General features: G+C 52.3%; 1 protein-coding gene and 1 long non-coding RNA gene across 13 annotated transcripts in view; one reads left to right on the top strand and one right to left on the bottom strand.

Moving 5' to 3' along the window:
* The window catches only part of CUX2 (cut like homeobox 2), a 246,301-nt gene that overhangs the window by 206,251 nt on the left and 21,608 nt on the right, over nt 1-18,442 (top strand). For 9 of the 12 annotated variants that reach the window (XM_036929334.2, XM_057491241.1, XM_057491239.1 and 6 more), the window contains 11 exons: nt 1,970-2,093; nt 3,942-4,018; nt 4,852-4,918; nt 6,295-6,343; nt 10,170-10,274; nt 13,352-13,543; nt 13,641-13,699; nt 14,178-14,226; nt 14,302-14,401; nt 15,546-16,220; nt 17,025-17,126. In XM_036929334.2, coding sequence (XP_036785229.2) covers nt 1,970-2,093; nt 3,942-4,018; nt 4,852-4,918; nt 6,295-6,343; nt 10,170-10,274; nt 13,352-13,543; nt 13,641-13,699; nt 14,178-14,226; nt 14,302-14,401; nt 15,546-16,220; nt 17,025-17,126 — 1,599 coding nt within the window. Of the gene's footprint in view, nt 1-1,680; nt 1,823-1,969; nt 2,094-3,941; nt 4,019-4,851; nt 4,919-5,404; nt 5,543-6,294; nt 6,344-10,169; nt 10,275-13,351; nt 13,544-13,640; nt 13,700-14,177; nt 14,227-14,301; nt 14,402-15,545; nt 16,221-17,024; nt 17,127-18,442 lie in introns of those variants that run through there. The other 3 variants (XM_036929346.2, XM_036929348.2, XM_036929349.2) reach the window with 3 other exon arrangements.
* LOC130680530 (uncharacterized) lies at nt 1,637-4,935 on the bottom strand. The gene is made up of 2 exons (XR_008993553.1): nt 4,829-4,935; nt 1,637-2,064 (listed from the first exon to the last, which is right to left on the bottom strand). It is a non-coding gene; the product is annotated as an uncharacterized LOC130680530 (long non-coding RNA).

Below are 18,442 nucleotides of genomic sequence, written 5' to 3'. Positions count from 1 at the left end.
TACCTCAGAGGTTAGCAGATGATCTTTTTTCTGTAAAGGGCCAAAGAGGCTTTGCAAGCCATGCAGTTTCTGTCATAACTACTCAACTCCATGTGAAAGCAGCCATAGAGAATATGTAAACAAGTTTCATGGCTGTGTTCCAATATAATTTTACTGACAGAACAGGTGGTGGGCCACATTTGGCCTAGTCTGCCCTCTGGAGTTGTGGGGAAGACAAAATGGGCTGAGGCCTGTCAAAGGAAAAGTTGACCACTCTCACACAGTCCCCATTTTGCAGCTCCCTTCCTTACCTCCACGTGATTCACAGTGATTAAAATACAGCACTTTGCCAACCCTGTTCCTGCACCCAGAATGCCTTTCCAGCCTCCCTGACAAGCAAGGAGTTGGCAGTTCTTCAGTCTCAGCTCTCTAAAGCCTCTGAGGTCCCCCAGCAAAACTCTCATTTCTTTCCTCTGAGATCCTTTTGAAGTTTGAACTTTCCTCTGTAAGAAGAGGAATAGTTGTAGAAACCACCTCTTGAGAGTGTTTGCTCTGTGACATGTGCCTTCCACACAGCATCCCACTCTCTCCTGGCATCCACCTTCTGAGGTGTCACTGGCCCTGTTCTTTACATGGGGAAACTGAGTCAGAGTCAACAGATGACTAAGTGACCTTGGCCCTGGGCCACATCTCTCCTTTAGGGCACTTGCTGCTCTGTATCATGATGGTCAGACCACATCTTTTTGTTCACTGCTGTGGCCTCAGCACCTGGAACATTCCCATGTGTGCATATGTACATGTGTGAGAGTGAACCAGGCTCTGAGCACTCTGTCATCTGCTGAAGGGGCTCACTCTGCAAACCGCCCGGCTCTGCACTCACCCTCCTATGCCAGGCTTATAGCAGGAGTTTAAAAATGGAATTTAACTGAGTCATTTGGGCCCAAGGTTGGGAGCCTGGATTTTGGGATTCTTGAGCTACCTACCCTCAACTGCCAGCCCCTGAGCACCCTCTCTCCCCATGGTGAATTCAGTGCCAAAAGCATATACTGATCCCCACGATGAGCCACCACGGGACCTGCCTGGGGGCACCTACAGGTGAGGTGGGCCACAACTGAGTATCTGAGGGTGTGCCATCCACTGTGGGAGGGGAAAACAGTGCAGTGGGTCCTTAGTAAGTTAAACCTAGAGTGACCTATGACCCAGCAATTCCACTCCTAGGTGTAGCCCCCAAAGAATTGAAAACAGGTGCTCAAACAAAAACATGTACACAGTGTTTATAGCACCATTATTTAGAATGGCCAAATGTCCGTTGACAGATAATGGAGGACCAAAACGTGGCCTAGTCATAAAATAGAATATTTAGCCATAGAAAGGGGTGAAAGTCTGCCACATGCTACAACCTGGATGAACCTCAGAAACAGTATGCTAAGTGAAAGAAGCTAGTCACAAAAGGACATATACTATGATTCCAGTGATATGAAATACCCATAATATGCAGATCCGTGGTTGCCAGGGGCTGGGGGAGGGTGAATGGAAGTGACTGCTTAATGGAGATGGATTTCCTTTTGGGATGATGACAGTGTTCTGGAATTAGTGGTAATTTTTGCACAAGATAGTGAATATGCTAAATGTAAATGAATTGTACACATTAAAATGGTGAATATTATGTTATATATATTTCACTACAACTTTTAAAAAAAGATGACAGCCAAAGAGGCAGGACCACGTCGGAGAGGGCAGAGGAAGGCTCTGCACATGCTGTCTGAGGCTAGCACGACGGGAACCGGACTTTCGAGCACACACGCTCTCCGCGGCTGCAACCCGGCGACCACAGTGACAGCAGGTCCCGACAGCTGCTCTCTCTCCGACACCTGAGTTTGGGAAATTGATTCTTGCCCCAGCACTATCAATCGATCTGGTTTGTAGAAAGTGGCTCTGGCTGTCATGCTGCTCCCAGCGATGAGTGGTTTTCCCTCTTTTTCTCCTCCAGAGCAGAGAGAGGGGACGTCTCCAGCCGGGCCCACGCTGACCGAGGGGATCCGCCTCCCGAGCATTCCCAGCAAAGCCCTCCTGACAGAAACTTTGCTGCAGAGAAATGAGACAGAGAAACAAAAGTGAGTTGGAGAGGGGCGGGTGGGCTCCTGCTGCCCCACCTGGCACAGAAGTGGGCCCCCTGGGGATCCAGGTACAGGCTGAAGATGGAGATGCAGGCCTGGGTTCTAGCCCCACCTCAGCAGCTCAGCAGCTGGCCCTGGGCATGTCACTTCACCTCTTTGAGCCTCAGTTTCCCCATCTGGAAAATGGGGCTAATTTTGGTGTATTAGTGTTCTCCAGAGGCACAGAACCAGAGGATTTATTTTAATTGAGTAAGAGGAATATTTCAAGGACTTAGCTCATACAGTTGGGGCTTGCAATTCTGAATTAGTGGAGGAGCCAGCAGGCTGGAAACTGTCAGGCAGCTGCCAATGCTGCAGTTTTGAGGCAGAATTTCTTCTTCCTCTGTTTCGTTCTTAAGACCTTCAACTGATTAGATGAGGCCCACCCACATTACTGAGACTATTCTCCTTTACTTAACATCAACTGATTATAGATGTTAACCCCATCTACAGAATACCTTCACAGCAACCCCTGGATAAGTGTGATTGAGTAACTGGGCATTACAGCCTAATCAAGTAGATACATCACACTGACCATCACAGGTCAGAGTAGGTGGCATTAACACCTAGGCTGCTGTGAATGACACGAGATAACACCTGTAGGTGCTTAGCGCTCACATGGAGAAATGTGTGTCAATCAATGATTGCCCTTAAAATTGGTGTGGAAGGAATAATATCTGTATTCTGGGACATTTCTAGGACAGTATTTTGGTGGTCATTACTTTATCCTTTCTTTCATTCACTTATTTATTCATTCATTCTATATGTTTGTGGAGCCACCTGCTGTGTGCCAGGCACTGTTATAGGGACACAACAGTGAACAAAATGGACAAAACTCCCTGCTCTTCTGGAATTTACTTTCTAGTGAGGAAGACACGAGTAAACAAGATAAATAAAATAAATGGTGCGCTAGATGATGATGAAGGCTGTGAAGAAAATGAAAGTACGTGAGGAGGAAGATGAGATTGATGGTAAAGTTTTAAATAGAGTGTTGGGAGAGGCTTCACTGAGAAAGTGAGCAAAGCCCTCAGGAGGTGAGGGAGTAAGGCCTGCAGAAATACAGGGGAAGGCTGTTACAGGCAGAGGGAACAGCCAGTGCAAAGGCCCTGAGGTAGGAACATGCCTGGTGTGCTGGAACTACAAGGAGGCAAGTGTGGCTGGAGTGGCATGAGTCAGGGTGCTGGGGCAGAATGTGGTAAAAGACGGGGGGGGGGGCTCCTTTCCCAGAGTCTCTGGGCTAGCCAATGTAAGGCTCAGGCTCTGCATAAACCTTCCCCCAGTCCAGCCAGAGCCCCTCTTTCTCTGCTGAGACACTTGCACCACACCTGAACCAGGCCCCAATGGGCCGGCTGGGCATCCCGAACTCCTGCCACAGAGAGAGGAAAAAATACCTCCCCAGGGACAATAACAGTAACTAAGGATATTGAGGAAATACTGAGTGCCAAGAACCTGCTGAGCGTGCTTCGTGGTCCCTACTGAGGCAGGCCCCTTCAGAGACTCCATTCTACAGATGAGGAAACTGAAGCTCAAAGAGGCAAGGTTGCTGGCCGATGGAGGGCCCGAAATTTAACCCAATCAGCCGTAATGGGAGCCACACAGTCAATAAAACAGCAGGGCAGCCAAATTCCAGAATACCATGTTGGAGGACTCATGAAAAAGAAGTGCAGATTACAGGGAGCAGGCGGTGGGATGGGGTGGGGTGGGGGGTGGATAGGAGGCCAGCATAGCAAGATTCAGGGGCCCAGGCAAGGCCCACCCACGAGGGGGTGAGGAGAGCCCACGTGAGCAGCCCTGGCTTCTCCGCAGGGGCCTTCAAGAAGTACAGATCACTTTGGCAGCCAGACTGGGGGAGGCAGAGGAGAAGATCAAGGTCCTACATTCAGGTATGTATCTGGCCTCATGCAGCGCCCCCACCCTGTCGGACCAGGAGGAAGAGTGGGAGAGGGCAGTGAGGCCGTGAACAAGGCTCAGGTGGTCTAGAATCAGCAGGGGAAAAAGGGAGTTTGGGAAGAGAAAGGAAAAACCTAATTACCCAGGGGGTTCCAAGACCCAGCCCCCAGAGGCCACAGTGGAGAGAGGGTTTGAGAATTAAATCAAGGGTGGCAAATAGTGCCTACAGGCGCTGGGCACACAATTAAGCCAGCTGGTTAGGGATAGCAGCATTAGGGAGAGGTGGGGGCTGGGGTAAATTGAAGTAACCAGACCTTGTGTAAAGAGGTGGCCACTGCTGAGCACCAGCCAGGCACGGCCATATGGCCGTGTCGCCAGTCCCTTCAGTTTTCCTGGAGAAATCAGAAGCCTGGAATTGTACGGAAAGTCTCTCGTGCGTTTTAATGTGCACAGACCTGTTGACTTTGTTGCTCCTCCCTGTCCCCCTCATCTGCCAGGTCCAGGCCACAGGGTGGGCGAGTTCATGGATGGTCCTGGGGTGGCCTCAGGGTACTGGGGGACGTATTCCCAAGGCCACGGGTTCCCTAAGCCTCACAGACTCATAGAGGCGTATCTCATTTGCCCTCCGCGCCCAGGCCACTCCACATCCCTCCACCAGCTTAAAGCCCCTCTAGGGGCAGGAAGCCCTACCTGTCACCAGTTTTAACTAAGGAAAAGGCCTTCCCGCCCTGCCGTGAGGCTTATCCTGCCTTCCGGCCCTGCGGCAGGACTGGGTTCCACCTGCCTGGGGGCAGGGGCCTCACCTTGGCTCTTTACTTTCTCCCAGCGTTGAAGGCCACGCAGACCGAGCTGCTGGAGCTGCGGCGGAAATACGAGGAGGAGGCTGCATCCAAGTAAGTGAACGCCCGGCTGAGGTATGCCCCGCCCTCCGGTCCTCCAGGACACGCCCCCTCCCTCCGGCCCGCCCGGACACGCCCCCTCCGTCTAGCCCGTGCGGACACGCCCCTCCCTCTGACCCCCCCCACCCCCAGACAAGCCTCTTCTTTCTGACTTCTCTGCCCGAGGCGCTTGTTTCATTAAGCCCCTTCTGCTCCCCACCCAACAGGCGCACAGCGCGTTTGCTGTGCCATTAGCACACCACATACTATAAATGTCATTCTGGGTCACTGAGCAGGGTCTGCTGGGCAGGGGCCTCTGCCTCATCCTAGCCTCCAGAGGCTGTCCCCACTCCCCAGCTGCACAGTCCAGCACTCAGGGCTGAGTGTCATGCTCCTAAATTACTGTACACTCAATATTTCTTCAGGCTTTAAGACATCACTAATTGCACAAACACTTACTTAGCACCTCCTGTTTACCCAGTGCTGTGCTGGGTCCCTGGAAGAAACATCTGAATATGACCCTGTCCTCCTCAGTCAAAGAGACAGTAACTGATGCTGTACAGTGATAAGTCCATTCATTCATAGACATTATTGAGCAACTGAGCACCTACTATATGCCCAGCACTGTTTGGGCACACAGTAAATGCTACAAAGGAAAGAACAGGGAAGGCGGGTTCTATTATCCTAAGCAGTCAGGGAGGCCTTCCTGAGGAGATGACTTTCAGAGTGAGACCTAGCAGATGAGAAGGGGGTGACCGCGGGAAGAATGCCAGCAAGGGGGCTCTGGGCAGTGGGAACAGTTGTGCAAAAGCAGGCCCTGCACATTCAGGAGGCACACGTGTGGCTTCTAGTCACCAAATGCTCCCCGCAGGCCTCCTGTGGCCCCCACCCACAACTGGGCAGAGGGGCGACAAAAGTGGATGAGGCCTGTCCTGACGCCCTAGGTGCTGGCAATCTGGCAGGTGACGCAGCAAAATAAACGAATGACCACCACAGGACAGTTGAGGGAAGCCTCCTGGGAGGACACTTTGGAGCAGAATTTTAACGCTCAGGAGCCTATTCTTTTGAGGAAGGGCATTCCAGGTGGAAGGCAGAACAGGGACAAAGGCTGGGGGGTGTATCTCCGTGGGCAGCTTCAGAGTGGACCCTTCAGGGAGATGGGAAGCCAGCTGCCTGGAAAAGCTGCAGTGCCGAGGCCCCATTCCCAGTTTCCCTCAGCCTGGGTTCTTTTCCCCCAAGCCTGGCTTCTCCAACAGGAAGGGTGGAAGGCAGCCTCCTCACCCTCCATTCTGAGACCTTTGGGGGCAGGCAGGGGCTGGGGGTGTCAGGATAGGCAGGGGCCCTGGCAGCTGCCAGAAGCTCTTCCTCAGGGCCTCATCTTTCTGTCTCAGGGCAGATGAAGTTGGCCTGATCATGACCAACCTGGAGAAAGCAAATCAGGTAAGGGGATGGTGCTGGGTGCTCCTTCTGCCTAGGGTGGGGGTCTTGGGTCGGGCCAGGAGGAAGGAACTGAGTTCAGTTAATACTTACTGAACTACATGCCATGCTGACTGCTGGGCCTGGGAGATGTCTGGGACCCTGTCCCTGAGCTGCCAGAAGAGGGAGGGTGAGGATACAGATAGAACGCTTAGAAGTAGAGTGATCCAGACAGCAATGGTCAGGGAAGGGGCCCCAGACCCAGACTCCTGGATCAGGGAAGACATCCCAGAGGAAAAGCCATGGAGTTGAGACCTGACAGTAAACCAAAATTGGGAATGTAAAGGGATGGCATTCCAGGCCAGAAACTGTCTGGTTAAAGGCCGGGAGGCAGCCTTCACAGAATAATGGGCGCCCTTCTCGGGTGGCTCGCTGTGCAGGAGGTGTCTCCAGACAGGAGAAGGAGGGAAGCAGAGCAGAGCCTGGTGATCCCAGCCCACAGGACAAGCTGGGACCTGGGTCTCTCCCGTCCAGGCTGGGCAAGGAGCCATGCCCCACGGAGCCAAGGGAGGTGAGGAGGGGCAGGCTCGGGCTGCTGCTGTCCCTCCTTCCCTCCCCACCCGGTCTCCCCTGGCCTCCTCAACCGATCCCAGCCAGACCAGCCATGCCCTGGGTGGAGCCCAGTCTTCCCTGGGGCCCCATCTTCGAGTCCCAGCCTAGGTCCTGCAAGCCCGTTAGCCAATCCTAGTCTCCATTTTCAGGGATGTAATGGGGTTCCTGCATCCTGCCTGCCTCTGGCTTCAGATGTGTTGACATCTGGTGGGCAAAGCTGGGAGGACGTTGAAAGAAGGTGAGGTGTGGCCATGCAGTCCTGCCTGGAGTCTCTGGGACCCACCACACCTTTCCCCACCTCACTGCAATGCCTGCAGCCGGTGGGGGCACAGCCAGGAGGGCCAGTGATGTGACAGAGCAAGAGGCTTTGTGGAGAACACTTTGCAGCTGCCATTTAAAGCCCAGGCACTGTTCTCTTGAAGCAGGGCATTCCAAGCAGAAGACAGCACAGAGGCCAAGGTCCAGGGGCATAGCTCTGCAAGCATAAAGGCCAATGCTCCCTCCCTCCTGCAGAGGAAAGTTGGAAAAGAACAGCATTTTTAGGTTAATCTTCTGAGTAGGTAATCCATTTACATAGTTCACAGCTCCAAAAGGTATAGAGGAGCATCCCCAGGGAGCTCCGCCTCCTTCCCAGAACGGGGCCTACCACTTTCCCTCTCTCCAGCTGCCTTGCTTACCAGTTACTGGGGTCTCCTTCTATAGATCCATTCACAGGCCCATGCATGCATCTATTTTTACCCCTTTTTTAAAACAAAAATGATATACTACACATACCCTCACAAACCTTATGTTTTCCATGTATATGTTAGAGCTCATTCCACATCTGTATATGTAGCCTCTTCTGTTTTAGAGCTGCGTAGTATTACACGACATGGATGAACCATCATCTAAGCCAGGCAATGGCAAACTTCCTATAAAAGGTCAAAGAGTAAATATTTTCAGCTTTGCAGGTCTTTGTCACAATTATTTAACTTTGCCATATGTGAAAGCATGGACAATATGGAAGTGAATGAGCATGGCTGTATTCCAGTAAAACCGTATTTACAGAAACAGGCAGCAGGCTGCAGTTCACCAACCCCTGGTCTAACCAGTCCCCTAGTGATGAACATTTATGGTATTTCCAGTCTTTTACCATCATCATCAATACTGCAGTGAATAACCCCATACAGATATTTCAGACATGCACATGCCAATATATAGGGTAAATTCCTAGAAATGGAATTGCTGGGCAAGGGATGTCTGTATTTCTAATTTGACAGATGTGGCCAAACTGCCCTCCATGGTGTTGAGCCAATTTATACTTCCTCCAGCAAGGTATGAGAGGGCCTGCTTCCCCGTAACCGCCCCAGTACCATGTGCCATCAGACTTTTGGATCTTTGGCAATCAAGGTGGGCTTAAGAAAAGAAAAGAGGTCTTAGAGTAGTTTGAGTAGGAAGCATTTTTTTAAATGTTCATTTTTTTCTAAGTATAAAACTAAAACCTGCTCATTATAGAAAGTAAGGAGAAGAAAATAAATGTCATCGTGTTAGGTTTTTTTATCTGTAGTTATTAACAGGATCTTGAATGGGAACAAGAGGACTCTGGAGCAGAGCAGATCAATATTATTACATAGTAACAGCCATTCCAGTTTGTCCCAATTCTTGCCCCTGGGGTAGAGAAGCAGATGTCATCCTACATGCACCAGAGTTTGTACTAGAAGCAAGGAACCCCACAGGTAGGAATCTGGGAGGCTATGTAGGAGAGGGACCTTATGAAAGAGGGAGCGAAATCTAGCTCCCAAGTGTCAGGATGAACAGAAAGGGTAAGGACCCTGGGCTTTTAGAGTTTGGAACGTAATTACGTCTCTCTAGGAGAAGATAAGGCTGCTAGCTTGAAACCCAGATTTACAACTCAGGAGGTTATCTCCATGGTCTGGGGGCTCATCCCCCCTTGAAATGCAAACACATGCCTCCAGGGAGGTAGATCTCTCCGGAGTTCCACCAGCTGATCAGTCATAAATTGATTTCTAAGGCCAGATCCCAAGTTCCAGTCAAATTTACTCAGAAAGCCCTAATTGTTCAGAAACATAAAAATATTTTCTCTATAACCCCACACACCCAAAACCTTTCCCTAAACAAAACTGACTTGAAACATTTCTGGAACAAGACAGGACACCAATAAATAAACAAGTCAGTTATTAAATAAAAAATAAATTAACAAAATCTGAACATGGACGTGTGTGGATGTCAGTGTACATATAGTGGGCAAAGCATTTTGATTGGAAAGGTCACACTGTAAGTTAAACATAATCACTATGGCTCAAGTCACCAGCTGAGGATAAAAATATAGCCACAGCTGTCTTGAATTTTCCACATAATGGTCCAAGCTCCCATATACCCTGATAATGGTCAATGAAGTTAGCCAATTACTGACACATTTCTATGTGTCAGGCACCAAGCTAAAATATCTACTGAGTTGTATTTATGAGATCACTTACTTTGCAAAACAGTTCTATGAGATAGTTGCTTTTATAATCCTCATTTTATAGATTGGGAAACTGAGGCTGGGGAGAAGATGTCTCTTACCCAAGGTCACACAACCAGGAAGTGACAACATACAGATTTCTCTCTAAAGCCACAAGGCAAGATTGTTAATATTTGATGCTTCTCTCCAGGATTTTATCTTAAAAATTTTTGAAGAGTTAAGATCCGCCATAGACCCAGTTCAGTAAACTGTGGCATTCTGATTAGATGTATTTCAACACATCTCTGCAGTAGATGTATTTCAATGCTGCATTTTACAAAGGAAATCTGAGAGGAAGAGGAAGTGATTTGACCACGGGCCTGCCACAGCTTGTGGGCTGGGGAGGTGCCTCCATAGATGCCCATCCAGGACTCCTTCCACACTGGGTAGCATGGGAGCTGTGGCCAAACGCTGGCCTTCTGATTAGCCAGGCCTGAAGTTTACTTGGCAGACGGAAGCCTGGCAATGTGTGGAAACTTGCCAGCCCCATCAAAACAGCCTCTCCCTTCCTTCCTTGGTGGAGTGGGAATGTTCTGGATCCTCTTGGGGTTCCAAGCTCTCCAGAGGAATCAGAGCCAACTCAGGGGTCCAGGACCCAGAAAGTAGGACCCCAAGCCCTAGGAGAACTGCCTCCCCACCCGCTGCCTGGGCCAGTGCCGGGAGGTAGCGAGGACCCGGGTCAGACCTGGTGTAGCCCCTCTCACCTCTTAACCACCTCGCCCTTCTCCTCCCCAGCGAGCAGAGGCCGCCCAGAGGGAGGTGGAAAGTCTTCGCGAACAGCTTGCCTCTGTCAACAGCTCCATCCGCCTGGCCTGCTGCTCCCCACAGGGACCCAGTGGGGTAAGGATGGCAGGGAGTCAGGGGCAAAGGTTGGGAAAGCCCATTTTGTGGGTATGAATATGTGGGTGACATTTTGTGGGTCGATCATCAGCATCTATGTGAAACTGTACATATGAATGTGTTTGGGTCTCTGTGCATACAGTGGGCATAGCATCTCTAATTGCCAAGGTAAGTGTGTAGTTAAACATGATTACTTACTAAGACTTGCTTTCCCAGCTGAGGGTCAAAATACAGCCACAGCTCTTTTAACTTTTCAAGTTCCGGCTTCCATGTATTTTCATTAACAGAAAGTCCAGTGCCTTCCTTTGGATACTGCCCTTACTCCCAGTTGCCCAAGAATGCCAGGAACTTACTTGGGCCATAAAGGATCATGCCTATTGATGCCCAGCAGCAGTGGGTGGGATGGGGAATTTAATTACTAGAGCAGCTGTGCAGTTTTAATGGCTGCCACCAGGTGTCGCTGTTGACCACTGGTCTCACGCTGCTTGGTGGCTGCAGGAACTGCAGTGGGGACCCCCCCGCTGGTTCTCAGTCCCTGCCAGGCCACAGTGGGGCCACATAGCAAGATCTGAGGTCATATCATCCATTGGTTCCCAAAACATGCCAGGGTGATTCCAATGGGATTTCCTATCCAGCCACATGCTACAAAGGGCCAGTCTTTAGTCATCAACCCTGAGGTTCCTGTTAGTCCTGGTTAGTCAGTGCATCTTTCCTTCCTTTTCCTTTGGGGTCCTGGGATCATTTCCTGCCAGGGGATTTTAGTCAGAACCACCCAAGCCTACCCTTCTGTTCTGAGCGTGATGCTGCTGGCTCAGAAAGCCTTGGGTCCCATGTGTAAATTGGGCCACCTTCAGATCTCTGCATAAGGGATTACATTCACATTCCTTACATAATAACAGGTCTGCTCTTGAGTGATTTGCAGTCTCCACCTTGAACCTCAAGTGGCTGGCAATATTTTCATTTCACCTGACACCCTGATACACAGACCCATGTGTCTGTATCTTTCTGTTTAAATATTGGAATATGTCTCTATGAACATGTGTTACTGGGTATGTGTTGTCTCTTTATGACCTTTGAGTAAATAACTGTATCCTTAATCTATCTGTGCCTCAGTTTCCTCATCTGTACAAGACCTACCTTATATAGTTACTGAGAAGATTACATATAAAGTACCTAAAGTGGTGTTTGGTTCATAGTCTGTGCTCAGTAAATATTTGATGCTATTAGTGATTATTATGAGTGTATTTTGGGTGTGTTGGGGTGTTTTTGCCCATGTGAGCACATGGCCTCTTTAAGCACACATGTCAGTCTCTGTGTCATAGTGACATGTCCGTATATGCATGTCTCCTGACAGCTGCACATTTCTCAGTGAGTGCATGTCAGCATGAGTATTCTGGCAGGTACATGTGTCAGTGTGTACTGTGTCCATAAGCGTGTCCACCGGTGTCTGTCCCAGGAAGCAATATGTATGTGTCGTGTTCCTGGATGCCTGCATGACACACAGTGAGTGAGCACAAGAGAGACTGAGGGCAAGAGAGTTCATGAGGACACCTCAGAGAGAATTTGCCAGTGGTTCTTAATTAACCCCGGTGGAACCCAGCAAATGTCTGTGCTAATCAGCTACAGGGAACTTTGCTGGTTTGGGGGGTGAGCTTTACTGAGCACAACAGTGGAACAGCGATGCTCAGTGCTAATTAATTTAATGTGTTAATGGCATCCGCTTCCTGTTTCAATTGGCATTTATCTCCCAGGAAGAATGGCCAGGGTTGGTTGGGGTGGAGGGTGTAGTGTAATGGTAGAGGGTACGTGTGTATGTTTGTAATCCTTCTTAGATTAATTTGTAATTGAGCTCAAGACTAGCCTGACTTCAGGTCCCCTCAAATAGCAAACTCTTCATTTCATCCAGAACAAAGAGACCATTTCCTAAAACCTGGAGAAGCTATGGGGCTTGGGGCTGGTGGCAAATTAGGAGGAAGAAGGAACCACCCCTAAAGTGGTATGTCTGCAAGGTCTCAGGTCTAACCTGGAGGGTGTCTTGCTGCCTGGAATGAAATGGAACATCCCTCTGGGGTAGGACCTGCGCCTGACTTGGAAACCCAAACCTTTCGTCTGTGATGTTCTCTCTGCTGGGAACACCATATTCCTATCACTTCCTCACCCAACTACTTCCTTTTTTTTGTTGTTCTTTTTAACAAATGTTTTATTGAAGTATAACATACATAAGGAAAAATATGCATATCACATGCATACAGTATGTTGAAGTTTTCAGAGTGAACACACCCCATAACCACCCAGCCTCCAGATCAGCAAGTGGAACACCCCCAGTGCCGGCTCCCTTCCAGGGGCTACTTCCCGGGGAGAGCTACGCTTCTGACTCCTAATAGCATAGACGGGTTTGCCAGCTTGTGCTTCTGACCTTACTGGACCACACACACGCTTCGGTGTCTGGCTTCTTTCACTTCATACTGTACCTGGGAGACTCATCGTACTGTGCTGGGGCGGCTGTCAGTTACTCATTTTCATGGCTGTATAGTGCTGTGTTGTGTGAATATACCACAATCTCTTCGTCCATTCTGGTGGTGGTGGGCATGCAGAGGATTTCCAGTTTGGGGCTATTACCAGGGTACCAGGGGGCTGCTGTGAACCTCCACCTTGGTGTCCATGTGTCCTGGTGCACAGGTGCCAGCATTTCTCCTGCATGTATACCAACAGAGGGAACATATATGTTCCCCTTTAATTGATGCTGTCAAGCAGTTTTCCAAATCATTAACTTATTCTTGAACTTCATCACAGTCTAGACACATCTTCCTCCAGGAAACCTTCCCACCCTCCTGATTTATTTTCATGAATAGTGGAAAGTCACCCAGGCTGGTAGGACTGGCCTGAGCAAGGGCTCGGAGGTGGGAAGAAGCAAGCCACGGGCCCATCGGAAGGGGCTCCGTGACCGTGGAGGGCCCCGCAGCAGGCCCGTACCACTGATGGTTTCCATTTTGTTGGGGATTCAGGGATGGGGAAGCCAGCCCTGCAGCCCTCCACCCCGCACCTCTCAGCCCCTCAAAGCCCCACTTTGCCCTCAGGACAAGGTGAACTTTGCGCTCTGCTCAGGCCCTCGGCTCGAGGCTGCCCTGGCCTCCAAGGACCGGGAGATCCTGCGGCTGCTGAAGGATGTGCAGCACCTCCAGAGCTCTCTGCAGGAGCTAGAGGAGGCCTCCACCAGCCAGATCGCAGACCTGGAGCGGCAGCTCTCGGCCAAGTCCGAGGCCATAGAGGTGGGACTCGGAGGAGCAGGCGGGCAGGCAGGAGACAGGCAGTGTCCCCAGGCAGAAGGGCATGAGCCAATCTCACCATGTGTGTTTGCTCCTCTAGAAACTGGAAGAGAAGCTCCAGGCACAGTCTGACTATGAAGAAATTAAAACAGAGCTGAGGTACCGTGCAGACGGGGCTCCAAGACCCCCCCCAGCCCTTGACCTGGGAAGGCAGCGAGGGGCCCTTGGCCAAGTTCATTGTATTCCTCCCTCCCACCCTACCCCACTTTGTGGTACCCTTGTCTCCGCCCCGCTGGCCCCTCTGCTGGTATTGAAACTCAGCCAGGCCTCGTGCTTTGCCACCGAGAGCTGCCTATAGGGAACATGCAGGGTAGCCCTGGTGTCAGCAGTGGGGGCTAATGCCGTAATCGGGCGAGTCCAGGCCGATCGTGGGAGGTGTGGGAGGCGGTTTGCTCAGCAGTCCTCCAGGTAAGGCGGGCACCACCACACAGCCTGCTCCCTGAGGCCTGTTGCTGCAGTGGGTCCAGCGTCACGCAGGGTCCTGGTGAGGAGATCATGGGTGGGAGTACCTCTTGCAAGGCCCCTCCCCCAGCCCAGGGCGCTTGGCTGGCCTCAGACTCTCCCCTTCCTCTGGCAGCATCCTGAAAGCCATGAAGCTGGCATCCAGCACGTGCAGCCTCCCCCAGGTGCGTGTCCCCGCCGCTGTCCCCGAGAGCCTTCCACCAGCCATGCCTGCTCAGCCTGGCTTCTTGTCTCCTCAGGGCCTGGCCAAGCCTGAAGACTCACTGCTCCTGGCAAAGGAGGCCTTCTTCCCCACGCAGAAATTCCTTCTGGAAAAACCCAGTCTCTTGGCTAGCCCTGGTAGGGGAGGGGGAATGCTTTGGGGCTGAGAGGCCTGGGAGGGGGCTGCCTCTGGGTCTCTGGCCTTCTCCTTCCCCACTGCCTTCCACATGGGCAGGAGGTGGAGAAAGGGGTCATCGTTGCTGGGACACTGCCGGCTGTATGCCTGGCGCTGAGCTGGGGGCCGTCCATGGCCAAGCCCGCCGGCAGCTGTCCCGCAGGGTACCCACATCCACACTCAAGGGCACACAACTCGCTCAGGCCCTCCCAAGGCCCCCTGAAAGGTGCCACACATCCCTGAGCCTTCATAAGCAGCAGGAAGAGGCCACGGGGGGCAAGGAGGATGTTCACATGCACCCTCAGCAGCAGACCCTGGGGAAATGGCCTGCAGACATTGCTCTTTCCCCAAATCACCTTCCCAGCACCTGCCCCTTTCCCCCACTGTGACCCCCCGACCTTCTAGCCATGTGACCCCAGCCAAGACTCTGTATTGCCTCCATGTCTTCATCTGTAAAATGCAGGCAGTAATGGGGTCTACTTTGGGGTGCCATGCTCTCAGAAAATGCAAACGTGTGGGATCTGGTGGCTGCCGGCTAGGTGGGCACCTGGGAATGGGTCTTCCTGCTGGGGTGGACATCAACCCAAACTCCCACCCCAGGCTGGAGTGCTGGCCCCGTAACAGGTGCTCAGCTAGTGTTCTTGATGGTAGGAGGGAGGGCTCCCCAGAACCCTGGAGCAGGCCCTGAAGGATGGCGACTGGAGAATCGGGAGGGGGTGGCTGGCAGCAGCAGCCCGCGTGGCGCCTAGTGCTGCTGGACGCCTACAGCACCTCCCTCCTCTGCCCCTCCTGCCCTCTCCTCCCCCTACCTCTCTCCCCTATTTCTGTTGCTGTGTATGTGTCTCTTTCCATCTCCTTGACCCTTCCCTCTGTCCGTCTCTGCCCTCCATCTCTCTGTCTCTGGCTGACTTGTTTTCTCTGCCTATTTCGGTGTGTCTCTGCGTGCGTGGTTTCTTTCTCTTATGTTACTTCTCTCTGCCTCTGTTTCACTATCTCTGTCTCTCGTGGCTCTTCCTCTGTGTGTCTCTCTTGTTATTTCTCTCCCTGTCTCTCTGTCTCTCTCTGTCCCCGTCATTGTCTGCTTCTGTCTGTCTCTCGACGTTCTAGAGGAGGACCCTTCAGAGGATGATTCCATCAAGGACTCTCTGGGCACGGAGCAGTCCTACCCATCCCCTCCGCAGCTCCCACCACCGCCAGGGCCCGAAGATCTCCTTTCCCCAAGCCCGGGACAGCCCCTGCTGGGCCCTGGACTGGGCCCTGATGGCCCACGGACTTTCTCACTGTCCCCCTTCCCCAGCCTGGCTTCCGGAGAGAGACTGGCAGGGGACACACTGTTGTCCAAGCACATGATGCCCCCAGCCACCTTCAAGGGGGAGGTGGGCAGCCTGCTGGTGTTCCCCCCAGCTTTCTACAGCACCAAGGCCCCCTCAGCCCCTGTCACCCCAGCCCCTGGCCCTGAGCCTCCCGGGGGCCCCGAGCCAGTGGATGGTGGTGGAGGCGGTGCAGCCGGGGCAGGGGCCGGAGCAGAAGAGGAGCAGCTAGACACGGCGGAGATTGCATTCCAGGTGAAGGAGCAGCTGCTCAAACACAACATCGGGCAGCGGGTGTTTGGCCACTATGTGCTGGGGCTGTCGCAGGGCTCGGTCAGTGAGATCTTGGCCCGCCCCAAGCCCTGGCGCAAGCTCACAGTGAAGGGCAAAGAGCCCTTCATCAAGATGAAGCAGTTCCTGTCAGATGAGCAGAACGTGCTGGCTCTGAGGACCATCCAGGTGCGGCAGCGAGGTGAGGGCCACCCCGAGGTGCCGGACCTCAGGGCTGGCTGGCAGGTGAGAGCAAGGGCTCTGCCGCCTCCCAGCTGTGTGAAGTGGAGGAAGTAACTTTGCCTCTCTGGGCCACAGATCGCCCTTCTGTAAAGTAAGGAAATACATACTCACTCCCTCCTTCCGGGGGCCTCTGGCTGCCTCTTGCACCCCACCCAGCCAAGTGGTGCAGCTCAGAGTTAAAGTGGTGAGGAAAGGCTGGGCCCCAGGGACTTCCCTGACAGGCACTCCCTGAGCACTTCTAGCCCTGGTTTACCCCTCCATAAGATGGCCTGGGTGACCACCAACCTTGTCAGACTTGATTTTAGGGTAATCCATATGAATGGCCCAAGCTTTGGCTTCACAGACACCTGAGTTTGAATAACAGCTGTGCCGTTCATCCACTGGGTAACCTCAGGCAACTTACCCTTGCTTCCCTGTGCCCGTTTCCCCATCGGTCAGCCTCCTGAGAGCTAAATTAGGATAAAGCATCAGCATGGTACCTGGCATGTAGTAAATGCTTGAGAGCTGTTAGCTGTGGTAGTGGCTGCCATCACTGCTGCTGTTACTCTTTTATTATTGCAAACCAGAACACCTGTAGTTCCACGGCTTGTCACACAGAGCAGCTAAGTGGTGGTCCTGCCATATACGCTCATGGCCTGGCCCTCACTTTCCTGGCCCTGAGGCCCCGAAGAGAGGAGAGGACCAGCCCTTTGCCCCACCTGCCACCAAGGGCTGACCACCAACATACGGGTCCCCACGACAGATGCCTCCTTGCCTCCCCCAGGCAGTATCACCCCGAGAATCCGCACACCGGAGACGGGCTCAGACGATGCCATCAAGAGCATCCTGGAGCAGGCCAAGAAGGAGATCGAGTCTCAGAAGGGGGGTGAGTGACCACCGCAGGCAAGGCCTTCCGCCCCAGAGGGGATTTCAAGCAGGTCAGAACCTCTTTGCCTCTTTTACAACCTGCGGCCAAGCAAGGTCTAGGCCTGGAAAGCACCAGATCCGTGTTATTCACAATAATCGCTAGCCACATACGGCCATATCCATTCAAATTAACTAAAATTAAGTGAGATTGCAACATCAGCTGTCCAGCTGCGCCAGCCACATGTCTCTGGTGCTGAGCGGCAGCCGTATTGGGCAGCACAACCACCAGCCATCCTCTCCGTGGAGCCCTGTCGGCAGCACTGCTCCGGCTCGCCCTCAGCTCTCGGGAGATGGAGTGATCACAGGCACACAGCAGCGTGTCAAACACGCACAGGCCTGAGCCTCCCCCCTGCCCTCCTTCTCACACCTCTACTTTCTAATTGCCAAGGACACATGTTCTGGCTTCCTCCTCCCTCTCAGACCACGCCTTCTGCCCTCGCCCAGTGGGCGCTGTGTTAGTCTCCTAGTGCTGTCCTTCAGCCACAAGCTAGGTGACTAAAAACAATCCAAATTCATCATCTTAGGTTCTGCAGGTATGAAGTCCAAAATCAGCCTGACAGGGCTGCAGTCAGGGTATGGGCAGGGCTGCGTGCCTTCTGGGGGCTCTCGGGAGGAATCCGTCCCCTGGCCTTTCCTAGCTTCTACAAGCGCTCTCCTTCCTCGCCTCCTGACCCCTTCCTCCATCTTCAAGGCCAGCGTCATGACGTCTTCAGTCTCTGATCCTCTTGCCTCCCTCTTACAGGCGCCCTTGGAATTCTGTGGCCACAAGATAATCCAGGATAATCTCCCATCTCGAGATCCTTAACTTTAATCACATTGTACAGTCCCCTTAGCCATGTAAAGTAACATACTCACATGTACCAGGCATTGGGATGTGGATATCTTTGGGAGACTATTACTTAGCCTATCACAGTGCACTTTCTCCATCACCCTCTCAAACACAGGGTTCTGCCAGAGTTCCACCCCATACCGTCTGACTTTCCTATTCTTCCTAGATGAGCTAATCCACTCCTGGAAGTCCCAGCAACCGGTTATGCCCAAATTGCCCCCTTTCCAGGCCATAGCTCTCTCGAGAGTTCCTACGCCAGTTGTGGCTGGGTGTGTCCACCAGGGTCCCCCACTGGCCTCTCAAACTCCACACTGAGACAGAACTTACTGTCTTTCACCTCTCAGCCACTCCCCAAACCCACCAACTCGGGGCTGGGAACCTGTCACAGATGGTCCCAGTGTGGGGCAAGGGACCAGCTGGTCTGGAATGGTCTCACTCAGAAAATG

Source organism: Manis pentadactyla, chromosome 14, assembly GCF_030020395.1.
Source record: "Manis pentadactyla isolate mManPen7 chromosome 14, mManPen7.hap1, whole genome shotgun sequence".
Classification (NCBI taxonomy): domain Eukaryota; kingdom Metazoa; phylum Chordata; class Mammalia; order Pholidota; family Manidae; genus Manis; species Manis pentadactyla.
Note: the sequence above shows the minus strand (reverse complement) of the source record. Positions and strands in the feature narration are given on the sequence as shown.